Source organism: Delphinapterus leucas, chromosome 2 (genome assembly GCF_059928025.1).
Source record: "Delphinapterus leucas isolate spDelLeu-1000000601 "Yukka" chromosome 2, BTC_Dleu_Yukka2, whole genome shotgun sequence".
NCBI classification, from domain to species: domain Eukaryota; kingdom Metazoa; phylum Chordata; class Mammalia; order Artiodactyla; family Monodontidae; genus Delphinapterus; species Delphinapterus leucas.
The window spans coordinates 169,731,668-169,756,628 of record NC_143130.1 but is presented as its reverse complement, the minus strand read 5'-3'; the positions used below and the strand labels follow the sequence as shown (position 1 = coordinate 169,756,628).

Here is a 24,961-nt window from a genome sequence, read left to right as displayed (position 1 = left end):
TGCAGAGGCGTTTCCCAGACTCCCTTGCAGCTGAAGTTCTGGACTCAAATTGGGTCCCTTTGAAAAGCAGAGTTGAGGTGGGGCCGGGCTGCCTTTCTGCTGCTTTAGATGCACCACTGTTAAGCAGGGCTCTGGGGATGTTAGTCCTGCTGCAGTAGCACGTCCGTGCCCAGGTGCTAGCTGAGTGGGAATCAGAGATGGTCCCTCAGGCTGGACCAGCAGCCCCGTGTCCACTGCGTGGTGCTGGGGTGCTGGAGATCAGCTGCGGCAGCAGCCTCGTGCTCCCTGGGTCACAGTTCTGACGGTGAGTTCTTGAACATTTTGGTGCATCCCAGCTCCCCACCTCCCCAATCCTGGCGTGGTGGCAGTGGTTCAGTGGGAGTCACTGCTGGTGCCCAGCCAGGAGTGTCCTTCCCACCACTGCGTAAGGGACCTACATCTATCAATTTCTCCTGCATCTGAGATGGGTTCCGTCCATGATGTCCTGATGAAGCTGGAGGCACCTACAAGGGGTGCAGGCACGTGGGCTCAGCCCTTCTTCCCTCTAACCCACCCTCCCGGGGGCCACCAAACCCATGTTGGCGAGGACAGCTTCTGACCAGGGGTGGGCCCCTGACCTCTGGGACTGTAGCATTTTCTCTCTCTCTTAGGACTCTGGAATTCAGATGCAACACCAGTGAACCAAGTTAGGGAAGAAGGACCTGGCAGGAGTCAGTCTGGGGCCAGTGTGAGGCCACCATCTGCCATGTGCACTGACAGTGAATTTGAGAAAAGCCGGTCTGCAGCCAAAGAGCAGAACGAGACAGGCAGGTGTGGAGAAATGAAGACAAGAGCCGCAACACTCACGGAGGTCCCGAGTCTGGCCCCTGGGGGAGTCCAGCTGCTTCCCTGCTCGTGGGATCCATAACACACCCCTATATCCTTATGGGAAAAAAAAAAGGTCTCCTTCTATCTCAAAGGGAGCTTGTGTGACCTCAGGACCCCAGCACACGCCTGGTGCATGGTGGGTCCTGGGCCCCTTCACTTCCCAGCTTGCACTGCACGGGCCTGGCTGCAGGGTCATCACAGAGCAGATTCTTGGGCAGGTGGTCCAGATGCCCAGCTCTGTCTGGTCAAGACCGCCCCTTGGGCAAGCCCCTTCCCCTCAGTTTCCTGCTTTGGAATATAAGAAGGTCTAAAATTCCCAAAATCCCTTTTAACTCTAGTATTCAGAGACCATTTGTTGTTAACCACAGAGATTTCAGAGGAAAATCACTTTCATTTAGATTAAAAAATAGAAACAGACCCCCCCTTTCCCTACTATGCTTTAGTAGCTGTTTGTATAAACCACTCATCACCAGAAAGGGAAAATAATACAAATGTCCATCCACTGATGAATGGAGAAATGTGGTACATCCATACAATGGAATATTATTCAGCCATAAAAAGGAATGAAGGACCGACACGTGCCACAACGCGGATGAACCTTGAAAACATCACGCTAAGAAGGCAGACACAAAAGGCCACTTATTGGATGATTCCATTTATATAAAATGTCCAGAATAGATAAATACAAAGAGACAAAGGAGAGTAGTAGCATTTGCCAGGAGATGGGGGAAGGATGGAGAATAACTGCTAATAGGTAGGGGGCTCCTTTTGGGTGCTAAAGAAAACTGATTGCGGTAATGATGGCTACACAACTTCGTGAGTAGACTAAAAACCACTCAACTGTATACTTCAAAGGTATGAACATAAGGGTAAATAAATTACACTCCAATAAAGTTGTTATATTAAAAAATAACAGTGCTCAGCCAGTGTCTGTTCTAATTAGGTGTGAACTGACACCTCAGCGCTCCACAGTGACTGACAAGGGCATTTCTTTGAAATCCTGACCTTGACTTACAGGACAATCTACCGAATGTGTGATTTCTCTGGTGGCCCCCGCGACCGAGGCAAAAACAAGATCATTTCCACCATAACGTGCCGTGTGTCTCTGGGGGCCTGGAGCAGACGGGAACCGTGTGTGGAATTTCACATGTACATGAGCCCACGGCACCAGCAGCTTCTCCTCTGTGTTCCCAGATGTGCCGAGCGGCTAAGAAGAAAGAATAGGGCCCAGAGTTTTCTAGAGCTCCGTTTCTGCAGTATCCCTTACTGGGCTCAGAGAGACTAAGCAGACCTCTCTCTTCCCCGTCAGCACGGCTCTGTCAGTGCTATGTAGAAGATGGGGCTGGGGTGGGGAGAAGAAGCCCTAGAAGCTTCCCGAAACCTTCAGATGGCTTGCACCGAGTTTTATGCTGCTAAAGGAAGAAAAGGTTTAGCTGTGCCATCCGAGGCCTGAAGAACGCATGCCAGGTCCCAAAGGCCCATAATTCAACTCAGTTCAACTTGGTTTGCTCAACACAGACTCAAGTTCTTTGGCACCTGTGCAGAAGCTAGAAGACACCCCAGGCGGAGGCAAGCATTTTCTCACGGGCTCCAAAGGAAGGAGTTGAAAGAATCCCCTGGTTGGGCTACAGTGCTGTCCCTTCAGCACATCTGGGGTCAGAATGTCAGTGTGCAAATCCTGGCTCTGCCCTTTCCTCCTGTGTGATCTTGGGCAACTAAACCTCTCTGAGCCTCAGTTTCTTCACTTGGGAAATGGGGATAATAACAGTACCCACCTTCCAGGGTTGTCCGGAGGACTCAGTGAGTTCACCTGCGTGAAGCACCCTGCCTGGCTCACCGCAAGTGCTCAATAATAAGCTTTACTGCCTGTTACCGTTCAAGAACCTCCCAGGGTCTGGGCTTCCGCTCCCAAGTAGACTGGCTCGGGATGGCGTCCCTAGCTCAAGGGGCACAGGGTGGAAGGGTGGTTCCCCACATGATGGTTGTCTGACTTGGGGAGTCCCACAGCCTCTCCGAGCCTCAGTTTCCCTCTCTGTAAAATGGGGATAATGATAATGCCTCCCTCACAAAGCAGCTGCGAGGACTGAATGTAAGTGCACAGTACAAAGAGGCAGTGGTTAGTCAGGGCTGCCCAGTTTGGAAACCTGCTCTCCACTTAGTAGCTGGGTGACTGTGGGAAAGTCACTTAACCTCTCTGTGCTTCCCTTTCCTTCTCCATAAGATGGAGATGACCATCGCCCCCACCTCACGTGTTGTCGTGAGGATTAAATGAGGGAATACATGTAAGGCTCTTAGAGCAGGGCATGGCACACAGAAGCCCCATAAGAGCCCTGTAAGAATTCCCTATTTTTCACTCAATGCCGGACATACAGCAAGTCTCCAATTAGATGTGGTCACTATAATAATGGTGGACACAAGCGCCAGCACCCCAGAACACAAGATGTGATTTCTTTACCCTTATGGGGGCAGGAGGAGTCCAGCTGGAGGGCAAGGGTGTGGCCCACAGGGCAGGAGGACGTCTCAGACTGTACGTCAGCCACAAACAGCCTGTACTAAGGGCTTTCCCCAGCCGGGCTGGGGCTCAGGGTCACCGGCTGGCCACTGCAGGGTAGTGCCTGGGCCGCAGCCCACAGTTTCCACGGGAGGAAGAGCTCCTTCTCCTTTTCCTCTCCCACAACCAACAGCTGGCCCAGGAGGCCCGATTACCAGCCTCTGTGGTTCAGAGTAGGAACAGCATGGCTGCGCCCGGTGTCGATATAAATCCAGCATCAGACCGGGTGGGCACCAGATGCAGGCTGGGGCTGGGTGCCCCTGGCTCTGGTTCACAAGCCCAGTGACGCCTCATGTGGGTGGGCAGAGCCCAGGGGGCCGCGGCTGGCGTTTCCACCTCACCTACCCTTCAGCTGTGTGGTGAGGGCAGGAGATGCTACACAAAGTGTATCATGCAATTATCTGCTCAGATTTACCCTGCAAGCCTGGAAGGTCCCAGAGGGCAGGCTCCATGGCTGTCCTGTTCCCACCTGGATCCCCAAGGCCCACACAGTCTGGTACCCAAATATTTACCGACTAAAACAATCCTCTTGGGGCTTCCCTGGTGGCACAGTGGTTAAGAATCCGCCTGCCAGTGAAGGGGACACAGGTTCGAACCCTGGTCCGGGAAGATCCCACATGGCGTGGAGCAACTAAGTCCGTGCGCCACAACTACTGAGGCTGCATTCTAGAGCCCGCGAGCCACAACTACTGAGCCCACATGCCACAACTACTGGAGTCCACGCACCTAGAGCCTGTGCTCCGCAACAAGAGAAGCCACTGCAATGAGAAGCCCGCGCACTAAAATGAAGAGTAGCTCCTGCTCTCAGCAACTAGAGAAAACCCGCGTGCAGCAGCGAAGACCTAACGCAGCCAAAAATTAAATAAATCTATTAAAAAAAAAATCCTCTTGTCTGAAAAGTGCCTGAAACCCAGGGCCCAGCACATAGGAGGCACCTAGCAGAGACTAATTCCCTCTCCCTGACCCTGGGGATGAGCACAGCACCAGGCCTCCAGGGATTCTGGCACCCGTGACCTTTCTAGAACATTGTTTATGGTCCAAGCAGGGGAGGGCATGCGAAGCTAGGTATAACAGAAACCATGAGACTAAAGCACACTGTGACCCAAATGAACATTTACTGAGCACCCATGTGTCACACAGTACACAGAGGCAGTGTCTAAAGATCTATCTTACTTACTTAGCTTATTTACAGAGACCCAAATGCCATCGGCCCATTTTGTGGATGAGGAACCGAGGTTTAGGAGGTGAAGCAGCTTGCCCGGGGCCAGGGCACTGGTGAGTGGCAGAACCGAGATTCGAACCCAGGACTTCTGGACTCCAGAGCCTGCCTCCCAGCCTGTCCCTGGCCCTGCAGAAGAGCTGCACACCAGATGGCCTGGGGTCACTCCTTGACACCTGCAGCCACGCTGGTTCCTAGCCGACCAGAGGGACGGATTCTGCCCTCTTCCCAGTGCCCCACCCCCTTACCCCTTCCCTGGCCCCACGCTTCCTTCCTGGGGTCCAGTTTAGGAGAACACGAGCTCCATCCACCCCGAAAGCCCCCCAGGGCCTCCCTACAGCCCCAGATGATTGTGATGCCACAACCGGAGATGAGCTGAAAAGATGAGGAGGGCGAGTGGGTGGACGGAGGGCGGGATACTCGGAATTTCTCACAGTGCTGTGTCCCATCCACTGGCTCTAAATTCCTGTAAGCCTCTGTCCACACCAGCCTCGATTTCCCTCGGCTGCCGTACACACCTAAACGAGCGGCAGCCACACGACTCTGTTCCCACCCCTGCTCCTCACATTGAGGGGGGAGGAGGAGGTGGAGAGGAAGTCACTTGTGGTTTCCCAGGGCAACACCTGGAACACTTCCGCAGGGACACAAAGGGAGCTTTCCGCAGGGACACAGGAAGCCCCGGCCTGTTCCTGAGGGCGAGGAGAGGCAAGCGCTGGGCAGAAGCTCACAGCACTTGGCTCTGCTGCGGGCCGGCCCAGGGGAACGTCCTGGAGCCCTTGGCTTGAAGAGGAATGTGGAACCAACTTCAACAGGAAGCCCCTGCCCACCAGGAAGGGCAGAGCTCCCTGGGGAAGGGCTCATGGGGGCAGGGACCTGGTCCTGGCCTTTGCAAGAGAGCAGCATTATAAGCACCGCCGCCCGCCCCGGGAGGTGACCTGCCCAGAGTCCCTGCAGGGAGCTAGACCCGATTTCCCATAAGCCAATTCTCTAAGGAGTATCAGATCCTGGCAGCAGGACAAGGGGAGGAGGTAGTTGGCTCTGGGGCCACCCCACAAAGTCCTGCCAAACTCAAGTTTTCAAGGAAATGGAAAGATGAGTTGCCCTTACATGGGGCTGCCTCACTTTATAGAATAGCAGCTACCAAAAAGGGCACGTCCCTTCCCTGGTTTCCCACAGAGCCTTGGTCTATGAGCAGCATCAGGACCAGGATCCAGACGAACCGGCAGTACAGGGTGGTGGGGACGGTGGCCCCATCGGGCCGCATGTCTGTAAAATGGGGATTGCATCCGCCTCCTGGGGCTGGAGAACAGAACACCCTGAAGAGTAGCCCCTTCTCAGTTCGACTCCCCAGCAAGGTAGGCTGTTTCCTGGACAACGGATGCATCTCCCTCTCTGTGGCCATACTCCAGGCCTCCCTGGCATCTGGTGTCCAGGTCCTGAGGAACTGAAACCCCACTGGTGATTACAGCCCCACGTGGACTTGGCTGGTGATGTGATGGCTCGAGGCTATCTGCAGTACCCAGGGGACTGTGTCCAGACCTCTCAGGACCACAGAAGTAAGAAACACTAGGTGGGGCAGGCCCGTCCTGGTCCATCAGCCCTGGAGCAGGCTCTCCTCTGGGTGGACACACCTCCCTCCCAGGATTCCACCCCACAGAAAGCTTCTTTTTCCTGCATATCTAAACGGATGATCTGATACAGGTTTCCAGGATCTGGAGAAGACCACCCCTCCCTCCCTCAGTGTCCCAGCCCCAGCCCCAGGGGCCAAGCTCCCACCCAAAAACAGTTCACCCTTAGCCCACCAGACTAGCTGGCTGAGCATGACCTTTGCTCCCACAGAGTGTTCCGGAAGGTGGGCCGACGTGCCAGGGATGTCTTAGAGGCAGGCCGAGATACAGATCCCTCAGCCCTCTGGTCAGCAGAGGGGGCCCTGGGGAGGACCCAACCCCTGGGCTGGGCCCCTCTGTGACCTCAGTGGGGGAAATACATTCGAATGCACTTTCTGGGTCTTCCCTTAATGTGAAAGAAGGCTGGGAGGTGCTGACCAGGAGCAGCAATTCCTAACCTGGCCTAGGCCCCAGGAATCCCCTTGAGAAGGTTTGAAAATGAAGGTTCCCAGGCCATTTTCCAGTCCTTGGACTATCTGGGTTTGGGAACCAGGCCCTGAATTTGGAGAAGAGCCCCCAGGTAGCTGTGCTCAGGATGCTCTGGAGACTCTAATCCAGAAACTCCGAGGAAGCCCTGTGACTGCAAATAGAACCTATATTTTCCAGATGAAGCATGGTGGCACAGTATCCCAGTCCAGGAGGGCCCACACCATCTATTTGGGAAGCAGGAGTGTCCCCATAAAGATGGGGACGAGGGGCTGGGGCAGCCTCTCCCCTCTACCCCCCCCAAGCCATGTCCCAAATCAGGTGCGGTCTGTAAGCCTGATGTTAAAAACAGAATTCTTTTCAGAAAAACATCAAGTTCTGGACTTGAAAATCTGGAATTCTGCTGCCTCTCAGGATGGCAGGACACCAAGAAAAAACCTCTGAGATAAGGCCAAAGAGTTCAGGCCTTCATTTCCCATCGTGGACTGCAGAGGAGTTTGGTTAAAGATGAAGACAGACTGGGTGTGTCTGGGGATCCTCTCACACACGAACTCCTGAATTCATTCATTTGACGGGTATCTACTAAGCACCTACTATGTGTCGGGCTTGGGCACTGGGGATACAGTGAATGAAACAGACAAAGATCTCAGCCAGCAGGGAGCTGATATTTTAGCTGGGGAGACACAAGGTAACCAAATAGATAAAATACTTAAATTAGAGTGGTCAGGGAAGGCCACACCAAGAAGGTGACGTTTCTGCAGAGACCTGAAGAAGGTGAGGAAAGGAGCCATATAGATAACTGGGGAAAGCGCATTCCAGCAAAGGGCAAGTGCAAAGGTCCTGGGGCAGGAGCACACCTGCTACGTTCTGGGAAGGACAGTGAGGAGGCCAGTGTGGATGCAGCAGAGGTGAGGTCAGCACGGAGCTGGCAGTCAGATGACACTGGGCCCATCCAATGAGATGGGAGGACACTCAGGGCTGGGGGCAGAGTCACACCTGTTCTGACTTATTTATAGGTAGGAGATGTCATCAAATAGATAAGGTGTAACTGTCTAAAGGTCATTTATGGCCTTAGAATATCCTGTCCCAGCAAATGTACAACGCATGGGCAAAACAGCCTGCCCGTGCTGGAAGGGCTGGAGAGTCTGAGCGTGCCCATAAAAATAACATACATGGCTGTTTTTCTTACTGCATGGGAAAGCCTCGATGCCCTGGGCATTTGAGTGCAGTCACTAGGGGTTACTGGCACTTCCCAAGTCTCCATCTGGCCGGCCGTCTGGCACACAGGCTCCCCAACCCTGGGCAGTGCCTGCATCCCAGTGCAGCTCTAACCCACAGTTCAGCACTTAGGAGGTGTTCGCCGAGTGACTTAATGCCCACCCTTCCCACCAGCCTCCCCCGCCCTCATGGGTCCAACTCTCCATCCTGAAGACCCGGGGTTGGACCCTCGGAGCCCCCAGCAGTGTAGCCCGGGAGCCCCCCGCCCCGAACTTACCGGGCATGGAGAAGGGGGACAGGAAAGCGGCCTCGACCAGCTCTGGCTCTGGGGGTGGCGGCGGCTGCTCCCGCTCCTGTTGCAGCGCTGCAGGGTTTTCCACAGGAATGTTCCCGTTCTCGATGCTCTCGTGTCTCCCGTTCTGAAGTGGCTTGCTGCTCACACCGTTTGCCGAGTTGATCAGCCTCTGCCTCTGTGTGGACAGGAGGCAAGACAGACACCCAGGCGTGTGACAAAGTGTCGCCCTGTTGCTTTGTTCCTCCCATGTGGCGGCCCTTAAGGGTTTCGAGAACGACGCCCCTGGAGATGGGTTTGCCTGAAAAATGGCCCAGGGACTTTGGAATCCAGCTAAGTTTGCTCATTTCCACTTGGACCAACACCAGCGAGGGTATCAGTCAGAGCCCTGGGCCTCCTCTTCTTAGCGCCAACCTGACAACCCATCCCATGTCACTGGATGACAGCAATCATTCTGCATCCCCCAGTAGATGGTCATAAACCACCTGAAGACAGTCACACAGGAGAGACTTTGCATAGTTTAAAAAAATTTTTTTCCACACAAAAAGTGCATTTATATTATGTGTCCAACAGCCCAATGATGGTTCACATCAAGATATAGAACATTTCCAGCCCCTCCAAAGACTCCTTTAGGGTCCCCTCTCTCCAGGGGTAACCAAGGTAACTCCATTCTGACTTTTATAAACATCAATTAGTTTTTCCTGAACTTGAGCTTCCTATAAATGGATTCAAAGAGTATATATTATGTCTGGCTTCTCTCACTCAGCTGAATATCTGTGAGGTTCATCCATGTTGCTGCACACAGCAGTCACTTGATATTTTTCAGGGCTGTATAGTAGTCCATCCTGTGAACAACACACAACGTATCCTTTGCTTGTTGATGGGCATTTAGGTTATTTCCCCTTTTTGGTTATCATGAAGAATGCCATGAACATTTGTGTACACATCTTTTTGTGGACATATGCGCTCATTTCTCCTGGGTATTTATCTAGGAGTGGGATTGCTAGGTCATAAGGTAGGTGCAAGTTGAACCATTTTACACTCACACCAACAACGGATTACAATTTCAGTTGCTTCCCATCCTGGTCAACATTTGATACTGTCAATCCTTTTCATTTTAGCCATTCTGGTGGATGGGCGGTGGTATCTAATGGTGGTTTTAATCTGCATTTCCCTAACAACGAATGATGTTGAGCATCCTGATTGTGTTAGTGGCCATTCGGAAGGCCTCTGCTGTCTAAGTCTTTTGCCACGTGAAATGGGTGTGCTCTGAACCGACCCATCCCCTTCCCTCCCCCATCTCCTTGTAGCTACTGACCAAGTCTGCCTCCTTTCTACCCAAGCAGAAGCTGACTTTGCTCGCCAAGTCTGTGGGTTTCTACGAAACCAGGGAAACGTAGAGGCCACATTTCAAGAAATCAACAGCTTTTCATGCTCCCAAGAATCTGTTTGCCTTTGCACAGCTCATCTTTGTCTGGCTCCCATTAAAAATATTTATGGGGCTTCCCTGGTGGCGCAGTGGTTGAGAGTCCACCTGCCGATGCAGGGGACACGGGTTCGTGCCCCGGTCCGGGAAGATCCCACATGCCGCGGAGCGGCTGGGCCCGTGAGCCATGGCCGCTGAACCTGCGCGTCCTGACTCTGCAACGGGAGAGGCCACGACAGTGAGAGGCCCTCGTACCGCAAAAAAATAAAAAATTAAAAAAAAATTTATGGATCAGCTTTAGGTCTTGTGGGTAACGATCATCACTCATGGACACATATATCCTTCCCAGTTACTTCAGCAAGAGACCAAGAGTCAGTAAACATGTCCCCAAGGCAATACTCCACAACTGTGTGCCTAACACTTATCCTTGTGGTTACTGGAAGCAAAAAGAGGGGGAAAAAAGTCATTATTACTTAAAATGGAGGCATGTTATTTTTCCAAAAGAAAGAGGAATTGACCATTAACTGCCTTCATGTTGGTTTTAGGCAGGGACTCCTAAATCATGAAGTCTAGGGTTGAGTGGAAACTTAAAACTTTTTTTCCTGCACGTGTGTCCACAACATTTAGCCCACCAAAAAGAGCAAAGTGATCTACATCTGAGACTCAGGGTCAGACATGGAGGCATAATATTTTGCTCCCAAAAAAGAGTGAAATGAAAGGTCATCCTTATTAAAAACAAAACAAAAACAAACAAACAAAACCCCCAAACAGCTGTGCAAGGGCAGAATTGTAAGGAGGTGGGACGTGACTCAGTAGGAACATGAATGGTAACAATGGGAGGGGGTCACGACTCGAGCTTAATAGGAATCAATAGAGAATTATACTTGAAAAAAAATCTACAGCTATGAGGTTGCATTAAAAGAGGCATAGGCTGGGCTTCCCTGGTGGCGCAGTGGTTGAGAGTCTGCCTGCCGATGCAGGCGACACGGGTTTGCGCCCCGGTCCGGGAAGATCCCACATGCCGCGGAGCGGCTGGGCCCGTGAGCCATGGCTGCTGAGCCTGCGCGTCCGGAGCCTGTGCTCCGCAACGGGAGAGGCCACAACAGTGAGAGGCCCGCGTACCGCAAAAAAAAAAAAAAAAAAAAGAGGCATAGGTTACAACACAAAGGAGGTGACGGATCCACATGCTGAGAGAGACAAACCAGAAGGTTTCTATAGGTTTCTCAGTTTCCTTCTAGAGTTGCTCTACTCATAGAGAACAGGTGTGTATTCATTCTTTTTTTGCCCTGAATAACAGTTAAAATAAACAATCCATACTTCAGACGAGCCTTTCTCCAATTAGTTTTACTCTAGTACTTGACAAAATACTTAGCAGAACATGGCAGGCATGGTGTTTGATTGCTACCTGCCTTAAAATCCTTCCCGATAAGACCATTTGCTGCCTGTGCGTGAGGTTTGGGCTTCCTTCCTTCAACAGGTGCGGTGATAAATGCCAGCCTGGCAGAGGACACCCCAGGCCCAACACCAGAAAGTGTGCTGACAAGCCAGGGCCTCCTCATACTGCCAGAACCCATCCGAGGCCACTCGCTCTCATGGTCTCATGGTCCTTGAAGCAAACTCACCTCGTTAATTATGATCCTGCTGGCCATGCGCAGACGAGTCCTGGGCCCAAACTTATTGGTGATCATTACGCGTAAGCCTGCTTCTGGGAAGGTGAACTTGGGAGGGCTGGAGCTCATGACCTCATCCACCATCACCACTGGGTTTTTGCTGTACTGCGGCTCCTCCTTCACTATATTGAGCACAAAGCCATGATTAGTGCTGAGATCCCCCGGGGCCAAACCCAAGGGCTGGGGCGACTGACTTCCCCTCTCGGTGCAGACTTCTTGGGCTATGGTCTCAGCAACTGGTAGCCGCCTGGAAGCCTGGCTGCAGCTCATCCCCTTAGTCAAGTGGGCCACTGGGTCTGAACCGCCTGCAAGCACTGGACAGAACCCCAAAGTCCCCCTGTTACAGGACCACTCCCCCATCTCCACTGCCAGCCCCTCCGCCAATCGATGCCCCTCTCTTCTGGGGCCCAGTCTTGGCTAATTGCAAGGGTCTTTCAGTTCGTCATCTAAGCCTCACAGGGCAGCCTGCCTACAAAGTGGACAGGATTCCTGCCACCTCTCACCCCTGACTCTGAGAGGATCTTTCTTTCCCACTGTTTACAGAGGCTCAGACAAAACTTTACAAATTGACAAGGGCCCCCTGGAATGGAAAATGCTGGGAGGCACCAGACAGCACCGGCTCTAAACTTCCCATGAGGCCACCTGCTCTGTCTTAGAGGAACCATCTCCACCTGGCACAAAAGGATGCTTCCAAATTTGTTCTCCATGAGGTAGGCAGTGAGGTCAAAGATCTGGCTCACACGCCCTGGGCGAGGCAACTGAGACCCAGGAGAAGCCTGCTTGCGGAGGGTGCACGGAGAGCTGTTGGCCGAGCCCAGTGTCTCCAGTAAAACCAGCACCCTCCAGCAGGGAGGCCACTCTCTCTGACCCTTTGCTTCCACTCATGAGGCTGAAGAACCAATCTCCCCAGTGCCCAGACCTGCCCTGCCAGCTTCCCAAACATGCTCCAAGCTCGAGTCCTTGGGGGTTTGACATTTAATTCCAGAGCCCCAGAGGGTCCAGAAACAGAAGCACTCCAGAACACAGCACACAGAAGCAGGGGGGCTTTCCCCTCCAAGGGGCTATCAAGGCGGATATGCCCATCCGTCTCCACGGGTCACCGGCTCCCGGTGAGTGTCCTTCCTGGATAACAGGGTAACCAGGAGTAGTCGAGAGCAAACCTAAGCAAGAGTTAATGGCACAAACACGAACAAATGCACACCAGCCACACACACCCTCACCAAAGAGGCAGCAAGGCTCAGCAGACAGGAGGCGTGTGGTTAGAACCAAAGCCAGGAGGACCATGCATTTTTTCGGAGACAGACACTAACCTCCAACAAGGCGTGCGTTGGACTCACGGATTTTGTTTTGTAAATGCATGTGTTACGGCTTGGATGAAAGCAGATTACTTACAATTTAGAAGAGGAGAAGAGTTAAGGAGACAAAGGCCAACAGAGATTGCCAGAGGTGATTAGCGTGCGGTGGACACCGGGGAGTCTGGGGCAGCATTCTCGATGGTGGCCCAGATGCCAGGGGGTTGGTTATGTGAAGGAGGGTGTTAGTAGAGGGGCTTCGATGCTCGGGACCTCTGGCCTTCTGGAGGGTCCCCTCTCCTGGCTCGGTCCCACTCTGAGGATCGGGGAGCCCCCGTGCCCGCTGCCCCGCCCTGCTGCAGGAAAGCTGGACTCCTTCCCTCCTCTGCAGCCTGCACCTCAGAGGGAGGGGGAAGCCAGCAGAACAGCCGCAGGCTCCGTGGGTAGAACCAGCCCTACCGTGGGCACCACCTGGGGGAACAGACGAGCTCAGGAGGAGGGAAGAGCCATGATACCTGACTCCTCAGGCGCCTCGTCCTGGCACCGGCCCAGCAGGGAACCCAACCAGGTACAGCATGTTTCTCCGGCAGTTCAGCCTAAGGCCAGGTATCCTTCCCTCTCTCCCTGCTCCAAGCCAAAGTTGTGTCTAAGGCCAGGGCGGCTTGGAAAGGATCCAGAGTGAGCCCAGGCAGCGGTCAAGATGGCCTTGGCTGTCAGGCCGTGTTCAAGGCCACCTGACAGCCAACAACGAGAGGCCGGACCCCCAGCCGTGACAGGACACGAAGGCGTGCCTTCCCGCCTTTGCCCTCGTCACCTTTTCTTGGTGTATCGTGCTCTGCTTTCTTGAGCTGAACTGAAGTGTGATGTAAAAAACGCGTAAAACTTGTAGGGAGAGAAAACCCCAAACAACCGTACGCAGAACAAAGTTGGAGGATGCTACTCCCCTCGAGAGAAAACTGGCTCGAGCTGACTTGGTGAGCGGAACTGTAGGACCTTTAAGAACATTTAAGTACATAAAGGTATTTAATAGAAGTGGGGGTAAAAAGGCAGTGTGTCCTCTCCTGTCAAGAGGTTGGGTTAAAAATGTCTGATTTTACATATATGGGGAAATACCAAAGCTGATACCAGCAAAGCCAGGGGTGTGCGTGTGCGTGTTTTCCTGCAATAATTTAGTAGCCAGCAATCTTTGACAACCCTGGATGGGGCAGTCTACACGACCTGCCTGAAGGCTGAGCACCAGGGGAGAGAAGCTCCGAGTTGGAAAGATTCTGTGGCAGCACCGTGAGAAAAGGCAAAGCCCCGAAGCCCCGGTCTCCTCAGGCCCGGCCCCATCCCCCTGGGGTGGTACAGGCACTCCTTCTTCCTGCCCCTGTCAGTCTGTCTGCTTCTAGGGGACAGTGCCCTGCACACGGCCCTCTGGGAGGGAAGGGGCATCCACCAACTGGGGCTGTATCTCTGGGTTTCCCACCTCTCCAGTTCCAGGCCTGCATCCCCCCAACCCCCCAAATCTTTTCCTCCTCGGCCTTTATCTAAGCGCATTCACCCTGATAAGAGCTGGAGGGAAACCTATCTTCGCACCTTTCCCTGTGCCTGGGGGCAATCCTGTGTCTAATCTTCCAGTTTTTTAGAAACTGCCCTGGGCTTCGAAATTTGGGGAAAAGCAATAAACTTGTGGGAAACCCTCACCCTCTGCAGGCCTCCTTTCTCACCCCGCCCACCCGCGGGTAGGCCTCGGCAGCCAGGCTGTAGCCTTGGCCGCACTCACACCCTCTCCCCACCAGCCTCCCTCCTTCCACGTGGAGAAATCCACCCCTCACTCAGCACCCACGACAGGTGCTTTCCTACTGGGGGTTACCTGGGACAGGACAGAGCATGCTTGCCCAGAACGCACATGCGGGGAGCTCCTACCCTGACCCACCCCAGGGTGGAGGCTGGGGAGAGGGCCTCGGAATATAGATTTCGGCCTCCACGTGTCCCAGACACTGGCAAACAGTCCGCTCTGAGACATCAGTGACACCACAAAGGAATTAAAGTTACCTGAAAGAGGGGGTGACTTGCCCAAGGCCATGAGGGACAAAGGAGAAATACTCCTCGGGTAGCTGGTCCAAGGGGCTCTGTCCTGGTTAAAGGAGGCCTCTAGCAACACTGTGGGTGGAACTCAACAATGTCAGCTTAAGCTGGTTTTTTCCAGATCTTAACCCCAAGAATCTATTCAGGCCTTAACACAGGTCTTGGATGGGGAAGAGTGTGAACTCTCTCGCCTTCCTGGCAGCTGTCCCCACAGATGGAGTCACCTGGTAACTGGCTGGATTAAGAGTTGAGGACAAGGTTTCCAAGGCAGGAGCTGGTCGGGCCCAGACATTTGGGGAAGCTGACAGACACGGGCTGGCTCCGGAGGCCCAGAACCCCCGGACAAGGGGCCAAAGAGAAGCTGAGGAGGCCAGACCACAGTCCCCAGGGGAAGGGGCTCCCACCAGGGCTCTCGGGGGTGGGTCTGGAAGTCCTCGAAGCTCCGTGGCACCCTTCCCGGCCTTGCTGTCCATCTCGGCAAGGAGCCAGTGGTCTCTCTAGAACAGAGCTCTCCAGAACTGCGCCTGGCATTTGAGAAACCACAGGGAGACGGAGCCTGCTCTGCCTTCCCAAGTCCTCAGCTTCCTGTCACTGGTCTTTGACATGGGTCAGAGATGTAATTCACTGCATTTCAGGAAAGCCAAGCAGGGCTTGAGACTGCCTCGGGAGGCTTGGGGCGATCCCCGAGGACGTGACCACGGACTCGTGATTCATCCTTCTCCCATCTTAGTAAACGCCCACCTGAGCCACACCTCCTAAATGACGCGCCCTCCTCATTTAGGGTCCCGTGGCCAAGGGGAAGAGTGACAATTCAGAGGGAGCGTGTGTATGCACGGAAGAGAAGGGGAGAGTACTTTCAATGACATGGCTTGCCTGCTCCTGTCTGCTCAGCCTTACCTTGCCCCAGCAATGGCATGGAAGGGTCATCAGAGCTACTATCACAGTAATTACCATCCTCCAGCTCACTGTTGACCGTGTTGCCATTTGCAATGGTCTTTTGTTTGACTGTGAAAAAGGCCTGCATCTTCACATTGTACCTGCAAGTCAGTTAAGGCGGGAGGTCAGAGCTGCGGGATAGACTGGGCAGGGCCCTCCCCCACCTCCTTCCCCTGTGCACCTGCAGTGAGCATGGCCCTGGGGGAGCTGGTGGGGGGCTGAGGCTTTTCAACCCAGCTGACAGAGGCTCCTGACAGGAACCTTGGGATAATGTGCAGTCGCAGGGGGCCTGCTCCTCCTGAGCGGGCCTCCTGGGGCCATAGGAGACCTTCAGCCCAAGAAAATGACTGACGCCTACCTCTGCATGCTATAAACCTGTCCTGACAAAAGAAGTTCAGCCCAGCCTCGGAACAGGCTCAAAGCAGGTGTTCCCAGGCCTGGCTGGCCTTGCTCCCGTGGGCTGCCTGGGGGCCCTTCCCTGCACCATCCCAGCCAGCGCTGCTGCCCACACCGAAAACAGACTCCATCCCAGACCCCAGGCTGGCGGCCCCACTGCAAGGCACTCAGAGAGGAGATGGTTTAAGGACCATTCTCTTGCAGTTTGACAGCTTATCACCCATTTTTATAAAACATTATAAACGTTTTAGGTCAACGGGGGATTCAGAGCGTCGTAAACCTCAGTGGTGTTTTCCTTTTTAATTACCTGCGGAGGTGTGAGGAGAAACTTACAAACTTGAATGTGGCTTAGCTCGTGGGTAGCCTTTTTTTTTCTTTTAATTGTAGAAAGATACATACCACATAAAATTTGCCATTTTAACTATTTTCCATTTTTAAGTGCACAATTCAGTGGTAGTAATTACATCCGTAAGGCTGTGCAACCATCACCACTATCTAGTTCCCAAATTTTTAGTATCCCGAACAGAACTCTGTTCCCATTCACCATGAGTCATTAATTACTCCCTCGCCCAAGCACCTGGTAATCAATCTCTAATTTGCTGCCTGCCTCTAGGAATCTGCGTCTCCTCAGCACCTCACATAAGTGGAACCGCACAGTATTTGTCCTTTTGTGAGTGGATCCCTTTCACTCGGTATAATGTTCTCAAGGTTCGTCCACATTTGTGGCATGAGTCAGAATTTCCTTCCCTTTTTATGGCTGAATGTTAATTCATCATGGGTAGTTCTGAGATGATTCTGACCTGGGCAGCTTCTGGAGGGCCTCAGGGTACACAAGCCTGGCGCCGAGGTCTGCTTTACAACTACAAGCGGTGCCCGGTGCAGCTGCGCAAGGTGGCAGCCCCGAGGGGTGGCATTTTATGAAGTCTGACAAAATGGAGGTGCCCGGCGCTTTCAAAAGAGTGGCATTAAATTATCAGGCAATTTATAGAGTCAGCACAAACGAGCGGTTCCCCTGCGGCACGGGCCAGGGGTGTGGACCGGGCTGGGAGAGAGATCCCCACTTGTTATTTGTTTTGGGGAGGGGCCTCAACCTCCCCACAACCAGCCAGCCACCTACCCCGGCCCAAGTGCAGACAGCATCCTAACACAGAGGCTGACTATCTCTCTCCCACTCTGGCTGCCCCAGCAGGGTGTCCCCCGGAGAACTGGGGTGGCCAGAAGTGACCGCAAGGGCTGAAGGAGGTTTTCTTCCTGCTCGGACAAAAGGCTACAGCAGGATGTGAAACCAGGGGTGAGACAGCCCAGAAGAGGAGAAAGGGCACTTACTTCATGATCAGAATGTAAAACACGTACAAGATGATGAGCACCAGGCCTTCCCACCTCAAAGACAGAAAGGAGACTGGTTAGAGCCAGGAGGCCCGCGGCGCTGAAGGCTGGGAGTGACCAGCGCGGCGGGCGGAGCAGGGTGCGTGGTCCTCTCACCTTCCTTGACCCAGCGCCCGGCCCAGGACCCAGGCATGCGGGCGAGCCACCCAGCCCCCAGCCGTCCTGCAGTCTGAAGCTCGCTTGGTAACAGAGAAGGCTGAGGGTGGGGCCTTCTCAACTACAGGGGGTCTCATCTACACGGCTCAGGAGGAGTGCCCCCAGCTACCTAGAAAAAGGAGGGCCCAGGGCTACCTCATCCCAGACTCAGGGAGGGGAGTAGCCTGGAGTCATGATGCTAAGAGCCCCTATGGTCACCCGAGATTCTGGCCAGCGACAGGAGAAGCTGTGGGTGCAGGTGGGAAGGGACCCTAAGAACTGCCTGAAGAGATGGGCCAGTCACAGGAGCCTCTTGGGCCAAACACGGGGGCTGGGCTGGGTGGGGGTCTTTCTGGGGTGCACTCTTATCGCCGTCCTGCAGAACCAGCGTTCAACCCCACACATGGTGGGGATTTTTGTAGCTCAGAACACAAGCCTCTGAGGAGTCACACAGCTTAATTTGTTGGGTCATCTGACAAGTGTGTCCTGAAGACCTACTATGTGCCTGACATGAGCTACAGTCACCTTGGGGAGCTCTTCCTCTGCTAGCCCACAGCCCAGCAGAGCCACAAAGGGGTCTGTAGATGACCCGACCACCCCCTCAAAACTCCACCTGCAGATGAGGGAAAGGAGACCCAGAAAGGGAGAGACTTCTTGGCTCACACGGTGGGTGAGGACCCAGAACCAGGATGCTCTGGGCCCATAGCACGCAGCCGCTCGCATCAGTTCTCCTGAATCTATGCCCAACAAATAACCACATACAGGGTGCAGATCTGAATCATGGTCAATGAAGAGAGCCATTTTTATGGCTTATGGATGTAAGATACATTCATGCCCTATAAATCAGAGTGGCAATATCAACCTCTTTAGAAGTTTGTGCTTTATGTATCTTGATTAAGAAATCACTTCCTACCTCCATATCATAAAGATGAGTCCCTATATTCTATCCTAAATTGTTTTAATTTTGCTTTTCACAGCGAGATCTTTAATCCTTCTGGGATTTACTCTTGTATAAGGTGTGAGGGAAGGAGCTGATGCTATTTTATTCTATATGAATTCCTCGTTTTTGTAGTATGAGGACCACTCCCGCCTCCCCCAACTTAGTACCTTGTCATGATTCCTGTCGTATTCCCCCAGCCCAGAACTGGGCCCATTACTGGGTTCTCAGTTCCATATTGGCCTATGCTTATCCCTGTGCAAAACACCATACTGTTTTCATTATTTTAGCTTTATAATATATCTTGATATGTGGCAGGGTGGGAATACTAAGGGAAACAATTTTTTGCCACTTTGAAAGAATAAAGGCATGACTGCTTAGAATGATACCCTTTTTACTTTCACAAGTTCATAAACTTATGTTTGTAAAAATAATTTTAAAAAAGCTTCAATGAACCCGACAAGCAAGGATACTAACAAAAAAGGAACAACGAGAAACAAACTTTAAAAACTTACCACACAATTTCTTCATCATATATGAACTGGAAGGCAAAAGAAACAAAGGGCGGGGCAACAGATTTATTCCAAAAGAAGAACAAACGCAGACCTCTAAGTGCCCAGAACCAACACATAGGCCAGTTATGTGTTTCACAGAAAGCTGGCTCTTCTCTCCATGTCTGGGTTTCTCAAACATAGAAGGTGACCTTTCCTTAGTGGAAACCTTGGTCAGTAGATGCTGCAGTGTGAGGTCTAGGGTGGGTCTCCAAAGAGAACTGGCCTGTGCTACCAACAGTCCAAGTAGCCACTGGGGCCAACATGGCAGGGGTCTGCCCTCATTAATGGAACAGAGTTGCTGAAATCAAGACTCTTAAAAACTGAAAAGGCATCTCTGTATGTATGTATGTATGTTTGTGTCTATCTACCTACTTACCTACCTATGTATCATCTATCTACCTACCTATCTATCTATCTATCGATCGATCAATCTGTGGTACCTCTGTGTGTGTGGGCGGGGAGGAAGGGGTGTCATTTTTTAAAAAATAAAGAGTAACCCCTTTGGAAACTCTGAGGGCAAAGGACCCATTTGTACCATTTGAAAGGAGGCCGGGGGTGATGGTGGGGATGCCGTGGCTTCCTAAGAGGGCACTGACATTGCCCAACAATTCCACTCAGCATTGCCTACGTGGGACACGGATGAATGATGCTTCCGTGGTCCAGGGGAGGAGTCCTGTGACCGCCCCAGCCAGGCCCAGTGCGCACAGGAAGGTGGAGGGGCAGTGCCCACCAATCTGATCTTGGAGACACGGGATGCCAGGAGAGACCAGGGGGATGTTGTCTGGACTTGGGCCCATTGTACCCCTCTCCTGGCTGTCATGGCAGGCAGCACACACAGAATCTGCTTTGGGAAGTCACTTCAGAGAGGGTCCTCCTGGCTGGGCATTGCTGTGAGGCTCCCCAAACTCAAGCCTCTGAGGAAGAGGCACTCAATAGAGGGGAGCTCAGTGCCACCACCTGGGAAACCTGGGGGACATTTATGGGGATAGTTTCAGCTTTTATAACCCAATGGAGGGCTACTGGCATTTAGAGGCAGTGAAGGCCCAGGGTGCTAGTCAGCCTAGAGCATATGAAATGGTTCTACCAGAGGAGTTCTTCCGTATTTGGCACACGTCTTAAATGTCCTGCTAGATATTTAGGCAAGCAGAAAAAAAAAATGACCTGCGCCTCAAAATTAATTCCATTTTGCAAATCAAAGTATTCTTACATGGTTTTAATAAATACTTAATTTTCTAGCAAGTTAACTGTCATGCAAATGGAGGGATGATTGTACTTGGCTCTGTTTAGGATTTTATCAGGAGTCATTCATAATTTTGGAAAATCACATCATCTCGGCACCACTCACGGGGTTGCCAGCCCAGCATACCAGCCTCAGTCTGCACTGGTAGCTGTAGGGCCTGGAGATTTCCCATATGGGGGCAACGGATCACCTCATTCAGCATTCTAGCACCTTCATGCCCAAACATTTACACATTGAAAGATGTATTCTTTTATTATGAATTACTTTTATTTGTCCTTTATGGTATAGTTTGGGCATTATATTGATTTTGTAAAATTGTATATAGGTAAATAGTTTTATCTATAACTTTCATTTTTGGGGGGTGTGGTGGGCAGCCTCTCAGGTGCCCCGATGATCCCACTGTCTGATCTTCATGCTCGTCTGTGTGCATGGCCTGAACTTAGGGATTTGCTCGTAACAGAATATGGCAACAGTGATGGGCTGTCACTTCCGAGATTCGGTTGCAAGCAGACTGTGGCTTTCAGCTTGGTGCCTCCTCGCCCCTGCTGGGAGGGAAACCCGTCCCCATGCCGAGAGCTGCACTGTGGAACAGCTCGAGGCCGGCCTGAAGCCTAGCGAGTGATCCTGAAAGCAGATCGTTGCCCACGGGAGCCTTGACATCACTATACCCTGGCTGACACCCGTGAGCCAGAGGGCTCGGCTAAGCCACTCCCAGATTTGATGCATAGAAAATGGAAGCAAGAAACGTTTGCTGTTTTAAACTGCTGAGCGTTAAGGGAAATTTGTTACACAGCAACAGATAACTAATACAAGGGTCATGATTATCAAATCCAGTTGGCTCTAGATGTTCTTAGGTTGAGGACTGTCACTCTAGGGCACGCTCCATACTCTGAAATCTGGGCATGCCATGTGCATCTGCCCTCGTGAAAATGACCTGCCCTCATGCCGCCACTTTAAAGCTCCTTTTGGATGGAAGCTGTTCCCCTGTGGATGGCAGTAACCTGTGTCATGGGCTGTGTCACTGTCACGTACCACGATGTACCCGAGCCCTCAGGGATCCCTGTTTCAGTCCCTCTGCCTTTTCTGTCCATATCCTTGCTCCCAGCTGCCAACCCTGATTGCTCCCAGCTGGCCTCTCTTCCCTGCTCCGTGGTAAGGTGGGAAAGCAGAAACTCCGCTCTTTAGTAAATGGGCTCTAAGTGAGGATCTGAAGGCCTCTGAGGACCATGTGCTTGAGCTTAACTGCATCAACCGTATGATGCCTTCTTTAGCTTTTTCAAGGCCTTTGTGCCCTCAGGGTGGTACCTGGATGTGATGGGTAAGCAAAGCATCAGGTATGAGATTTTCGGGACAGGGAGGCACGGTGGAGGGAGACTGGTCAACATGACTGCAATGAGTGGCCAGCACACCCCAGGGTAGGGGCGCCGTGGGTTCTCTGTTTCTAGTGCCAGGGACAGAGGTGGGCAGGGCCCTGGTGCCTTCGCAGGGGCGGGGGGTAGAGCGGGGGGAAGGTAACTCACGGCAATGAGCACAACGACAGAGAGGGTGTAGTACACAGAGTCTCGGCACACGGCCCACCACGTCAGACGGATGACCTGCTGAGCAAAGGGACATCAGCTGTTACTGGCTGGGGAGATGGGGTACGGGGGCCGGGGGACACTGCTGGGGGGCTCCCACCACCCCCAGACCCCTGCAGGTGCAGACACATGTCCACGGAGCTCATCTTAACTGTGCCACCAGAACCACATCTTGTCTGGCCATTCAAGGCCACCCTGTGCTCTTTGTCACATTTGGGGATGGAATGATACCACATCATGTTCCTAAATGATGGCAAAGCTGCCCCCTGTTCCTCCAAGGTGACCACATGGCATGTTTCTCAGCAGAAGCCATGTGTCAGGGGGAGAGGCCAGAGGCACTCACTCTTCCCTCCGATGTTCGAACCTTCCGGGGGTGATCGGCTGCCTACCTCTACCTCCCTTGGCCGGGCGGGGCCTACCCTTGAGCCTGACTCTCTGAGATTGAGTCTAATGTCTCCCTGGGGCTCTGAGGACCAGGAAGATGCGATGGGGTTTCAACAACAAGCCAGCTTTGTGCGTCCTGTGGGGAGGCCGAAGGCGGGACCCAAATATGTGCAAAGTCTAGCTCAGGGTCAGAGTTACAGGAGACGCCTCTTAAATATTTACTGCTGTTGAATGAACGCTCCCCCCTTGGACCAGCCATGGAGCTGATGCTCTTTCTGCTCTCAGACCCACCGGTGGAAGGAAGGAAGGACAGCCCTGCTACACGTGAGGAAGCAGGCTCGCAGAGGAAACCGTTTCTGACAGCCACAGCACTTACGGGCTCGGCTGGGGCTGGGCCTTGGGTCTCCCCGCGCTGTCCCTATGTCATTTCGTACGGAGAGAGAGACCACTGACCTGCCCTGCGGATAATCCACAAACTCCGATTACACACAGGGTGTTGAACACAGCAGAGCCCACGATGGTCCCGACCCCGACATCTCCATGAGTGACGAACACACCTGGAAAGAGAGAGGCACAAACTCCTCTGCAGAGCCCAGGCCTTCCCCCTCCTCAGACCCGGGCCGGCTCTGTGTCCCCCACCCCACGAACGGAGGGAAGCTGTTCTTATTATCAGAGAGCACCAGCGACATGGTTGAGGACAACAAAACCCGAGGTGGAGGTGCCCTCAGGGACCGGCTACTCTAATGCTCCCACTTTCTGAACAGCTTTATTAAGATGTAACTCACATGTCATAAAATTCACCCATATAATTCAGTGTTTTCTGGTCCAGTCACAGAATTATACAGTCATCACCACAATCTAATTTTAGAACGTTCCCTTCACCCCCAAAAGAAACCCCATACCTGTTAGTACCCCACTCCACCTCACACCCCTGGGAACCACTAATTCACTTTCTATCTCTCTACTTCTCCCATTTTACGGATGAGAAAACTGAGACTCAGAGCTGACAAATGCCCACACTAGTCTGGACACCAAACCTGGGCTCTCTCTGCATCCTGTGTCTTGGGGCGACGGGACTTCTTACCAATTACAGAGGCAAATAGCTCTGGCGTCGAGCTTCCTGCAGCCATGAAGGTGGCTCCAGCCACATCTTCGCTCAGATGGAGTTTCTGAAACAGAAGCGACCGCAGACCCTCAGGGCTGTAAGGTGGGGGCAGTAAACATGCTAACTGGACACTTGGCAGCCAGGGAGAGGGCAGGGGAGCAGCACGGCAGCTGGTGCGGTGGCCTCTCCTCCCTGCACCTCCTCCACACTGCCAGGCACTCAACCCAGAATTGCCTGTCCCCTTCCCCCATCTGTCCATTTCTGTTCACTCTCTGAGCCCTTAAATAACATCTCCTTGATGAAGTCTTTCTAAGTGGCTACCACGAGCCAGCCACTCCCCTGGGACAGAGGAGCTGAAACACGAATCACGCAGTGAGGGTCTGAGGTCCATGCGCTTGCCTCCCCACTGGATGACGAGGACGAGGTTGGTCTTTTTCATCTTTGGATGCCTAGCACAGGGTCTGGTGCTCAGCGGGGATTCCACCAGTTTAGCGCCCATCTCCTCTGGTGCTCACACAGACCTCGGGTACCAAGCGGACCTCCACACGTCAGGTTGTGGGATGTGGAGGCCTCGGACGCACAGCCTGGCTCCTGCATCCCAGAAGGCCTTCTCAATGGCAGGCCCGACACCTGGCTGCTCACTGAAACAGACCCTCACATCCTGTCCCCAGGGCTGAGCCAGCACGGGACAGGGCTGGAACTGTCAAGGCCCACTCTGCTTGGCAACGCTGTGTTCTGGCCACAAAGGCCCATCCTCTCATCTGGAATGTGGGGCTGGAGGCTTCGGGTGCTCGGGAAAACCACGGAGATTCTGGGTCCGCCTAAATGCCTACTTGAAGGTGCCCACCTGTGGTTCTCAGAAGGCCCCTGGGCAGGCTGGCTCAGGGCAGGGTTTGGCCTCCTCCTGCCCTCACCTCCCAAAGCACTCCTGGGCAGCCTGGGCTCTGAAGCCACTGCGGAATCCAATCGCTGGGCCAGCACAACCTCCCCACTGAGCTTGCTACAGAAGGGGTCCTCGGAAGGGCTGGAGCTCTGGGCTTGATGGAAAATGGGGTGGGGGCCCATCGCTGACCCCAGGAAGAAGCCCGGCCACCTCAGCCCTGCCGCAGAGGAGGTGCTGCAGCGGTTCAGCCACTGAAGCACCTGTGATAGCTTTTAGCCGAATCCAAACCATGCTACATCCTGTCCTGCCCCTCCCTGCCTCTGCCTGGGCCTGCTCCCCGCCCCGGTCCTTCTTGGCCTGGTACCGACACGCCACGTGTCAATCACCCCCAGCCCCTCACCCAGGCTTTTGCCAAAGGGTACTAAGTCCTTCCCACGTACCTCGCAGATCTTCTCTAGAGATGGAACGAAGAAGTCATCGCACACTATGGCCAAGGCGTAGAACATGTATAGAGCCTGAGAAGGAAATGGGGAGACAGAGAGTGTCAGCCAGAACTCCTGCCACTGATGGGCACGGCCAGGCGTCCATCACCCTCCAAACCAGCCTGCTCGGGCAGAGGCCAGGTGAGCAGAGGGAGGCACAGAGGAAAATTCCAGCACCACAGAGATGTGATTCCTCAGTTCCCTCACTGACAGATGGGGAAACTGAAGCCCAGACAGGAGAAATCACT

The 24,961-nt window shown here is 53.2% G+C and overlaps 1 protein-coding gene across 1 annotated transcript in view; it reads right to left on the bottom strand.

Moving 5' to 3' along the window:
• SLC24A4 (solute carrier family 24 member 4) overlaps positions 1–24,961 on the bottom strand; it is a 174,284-nt gene that overhangs the window by 29,916 nt on the left and 119,407 nt on the right. Inside the window, exons 3-11 of the mRNA XM_089906281.1 lie at positions 24,672–24,746; positions 23,328–23,412; positions 22,697–22,800; positions 21,803–21,877; positions 19,004–19,029; positions 17,357–17,410; positions 15,596–15,735; positions 11,289–11,458; positions 8,226–8,418 (exon numbers count right to left, since the gene is read on the bottom strand). Of these exons, the coding sequence (XP_089762407.1) occupies positions 8,226–8,418; positions 11,289–11,458; positions 15,596–15,735; positions 17,357–17,410; positions 19,004–19,029; positions 21,803–21,877; positions 22,697–22,800; positions 23,328–23,412; positions 24,672–24,746 (922 nt within the window). The remainder of the gene's footprint in view (positions 1–8,225; positions 8,419–11,288; positions 11,459–15,595; positions 15,736–17,356; positions 17,411–19,003; positions 19,030–21,802; positions 21,878–22,696; positions 22,801–23,327; positions 23,413–24,671; positions 24,747–24,961) is intronic.